Source organism: Hyla sarda, chromosome 1, assembly GCF_029499605.1.
Source record: "Hyla sarda isolate aHylSar1 chromosome 1, aHylSar1.hap1, whole genome shotgun sequence".
In the NCBI taxonomy this organism is placed as follows: Eukaryota; Metazoa; Chordata; class Amphibia; order Anura; family Hylidae; genus Hyla; species Hyla sarda.
The window spans coordinates 325,169,263-325,171,615 of NC_079189.1; the positions used below are offsets into that span (position 1 = coordinate 325,169,263).

Genomic DNA, 2,353 nt, shown 5'->3' on the forward strand with positions numbered 1-2,353 from the left:
CCGACAAGATGCCCCCATGTCTGAACAAGCCCACCCGGTATAAGTGGATGTGTGTGTGTGTGTGTGTGTGTGGCCATGCCTGCTGTGCGTGTGGTGCCTGTGCCCCCTATGTGTGGTGAAGTAACTGTTGTATAAGTGGTCATGTGCTGGCTGACCATGTAATGTGATCAATGTGTGATAGTGAATGAGATGTAAGTGTGTGAATTAGGTGTGGCCCAAGCATGACCCAGGGACTAATGTCCTCCCTAATCTAATGGTGTGGTGCCCCCCCCCCCCCCCCCCCACAAAAAACCTTCCCCAACACACAAAAAAGCCACTAGTCCCCCTCCTCTAAAACAACCTCCCCAAACCAACCCACTACACTGCAAACCCATACTTGCCTGTTGAGAATGAGTGACATATAAACTTGATATCACTTTAAGTCATCCCTACTGGAAAGTGCCTGAATGATCGTCGACCTGAAACATAAAAGTGTACAATCTCTCCATAGGATCTATGCATGAGTGTGCGTAAAAACGCACACCCATACCACATAGTTGGATGTGTGAACACACACATGTAACAGAATAGCCACAGTAATGACAGCTCCTCACTCACCCAAAAAGCCAGTAAACAGTAGGTCCTCGTTCATGCCCCAGGGAGACACTGTTCCCAATTCGAAAATCCATTTGGATTCTACTTGTAGTAATCTTTGGGTAATGGGTCCTCCTCTCATATTTGTCATAATTCTTTCCAAGCCGATAACCTGTAAGCCATATGGGCGTCCTCCATGATGTTCCAAAAAGTGGTTTGCCACGGTTGTCAGGGTTTTGAATCTGTCTTTATCTCGACGAGCCAATGCTATGGTGGATAGATGCTTCTGTATTCTTTTTCTAAGCTGTTGTCCTGTTTGTCCCACATATAGTTTACCACAAGGGCAAATGATGGTATATATGACCTGTGATGTTTTACAGTTGATGTAATTTTTTAGATGGTAGCTTTTTCCATTTCGTGGATTGGTAAATTCTTGCTTAGGTGTCATAAATTGACAGGCAGTACAATCTCCACACGGATATGATCCATGATGTTTGAAACCCCGGCCTAGAGTTCTTGTGGGTCTCTGAAAGTGGCTCCTTGTTAATAAATCCCTCAAGTTTGGCGCTCTTCTTGAGACCAACATTGGTCTCTCAGGTATCACATTTCTGACCTGGTTATCTGATAGCAAAATGTTCCAGTTCTCACCTAATATCTTCCTGATATCCTGCCACTGGTTGTTATATGTGGCCACAAATCTTAGAGTATTATCCTCCAGTCTTTTAGAAGTCCCCTCAAGGAGTGCTCTTCTCTCAATGCCATTAGCCCTTTGGTAGGCCTGGGATATAATACTTTTCGGGTATCCCCTCTTTTTGAATCTGTTAGTAAGGTCCAAAGCCTGTACTTTGAAATCTTGGGGTCGGCTACAGTTTCTTCTCACACGCAGAAATTGTCCGGTAGGGATCCCCCTCAAGGTGTGTCTAGGGTGAAAAGAGGAGTAATGCAGCAAACTATTGGTAGCTGTGCTCTTCCGGTATAGATTGGTCTCTAAATGCCCGTTGCTCACCTCTATTCGAAGATCCAGAAATTCCACTGCCCAAGGGGAGATAGTGTGCGTCAGTCTTACATTGACGTTGTTCTGATTAAGAAAAGAAATAAATTCCAAACATTCTTCCTGTGTACCTGTCCAAAGAAACAAAATATCATCTATGAACCTAAACCATTTGAGTACATGATGAAAATAGGGCGATGGGTACACGTGTGTCCCCTCCCACCAACCCATAAAAAGGTTGGCATAGGAGGGGGCACAACGTGCGCCCATCGCCGTGCCTGATATCTGTAAGAAAAATTTGTTGTCAAAAGTAAAGAAATTATGATGTAGAACAAAATCCAGAAGCGTGATCAAAAAGGAATCAAACTGTATGTCCCGGTTTACCTGTTGTTCCAAGTAGTATGTAATTGCACAGATGCCATCTTGGTGTCCGATATTGGAGTACAGTGATTCTACGTCACATGTAACTAATAATGTTCCTTTCGGGATTTGTATGTCCTTAATCATTTGCATCAGGTGTAGAGAATCTCTCAAATATGATGGTAGTGCTGTTACCAGGGGCTGCAGAGAAAAATCAATGTAGGTAGTAGCTCTTTCACATAGGCTTCCTATCCCTGAAATAATTGGTCTTCCAGGTGGATTTTCCCTGTTTTTGTGTACCTTAGGGAGCATATAGAATGTTGCAATACGTGGCTCTTTTACCTGCAGGTATTCAAGTTCCTTTTTAGATATTACTCCGTATTCCAGGGCTGAGTCAAGAATGTGTGTGAACCTCCTTTGAAAGTAGTC

The 2,353-nt window shown here is 43.6% G+C and overlaps 1 protein-coding gene across 1 annotated transcript; it reads right to left on the bottom strand.

Annotated features, from left to right (window-relative positions):
* Positions 1-401: 401 nt before the first annotated feature.
* On the bottom strand, positions 402-1,795 carry LOC130360909 (uncharacterized). The gene is made up of 3 exons (XM_056563498.1): positions 1,792-1,795; positions 598-1,695; positions 402-458 (listed from the first exon to the last, which is right to left on the bottom strand). Exons 1-3 carry the CDS (start codon positions 1,793-1,795, stop codon positions 418-420), a joined length of 1,143 nt encoding a protein of 380 aa, XP_056419473.1. The 3' UTR covers positions 402-417.
* Positions 1,796-2,353: the final 558 nt, after the last annotated feature.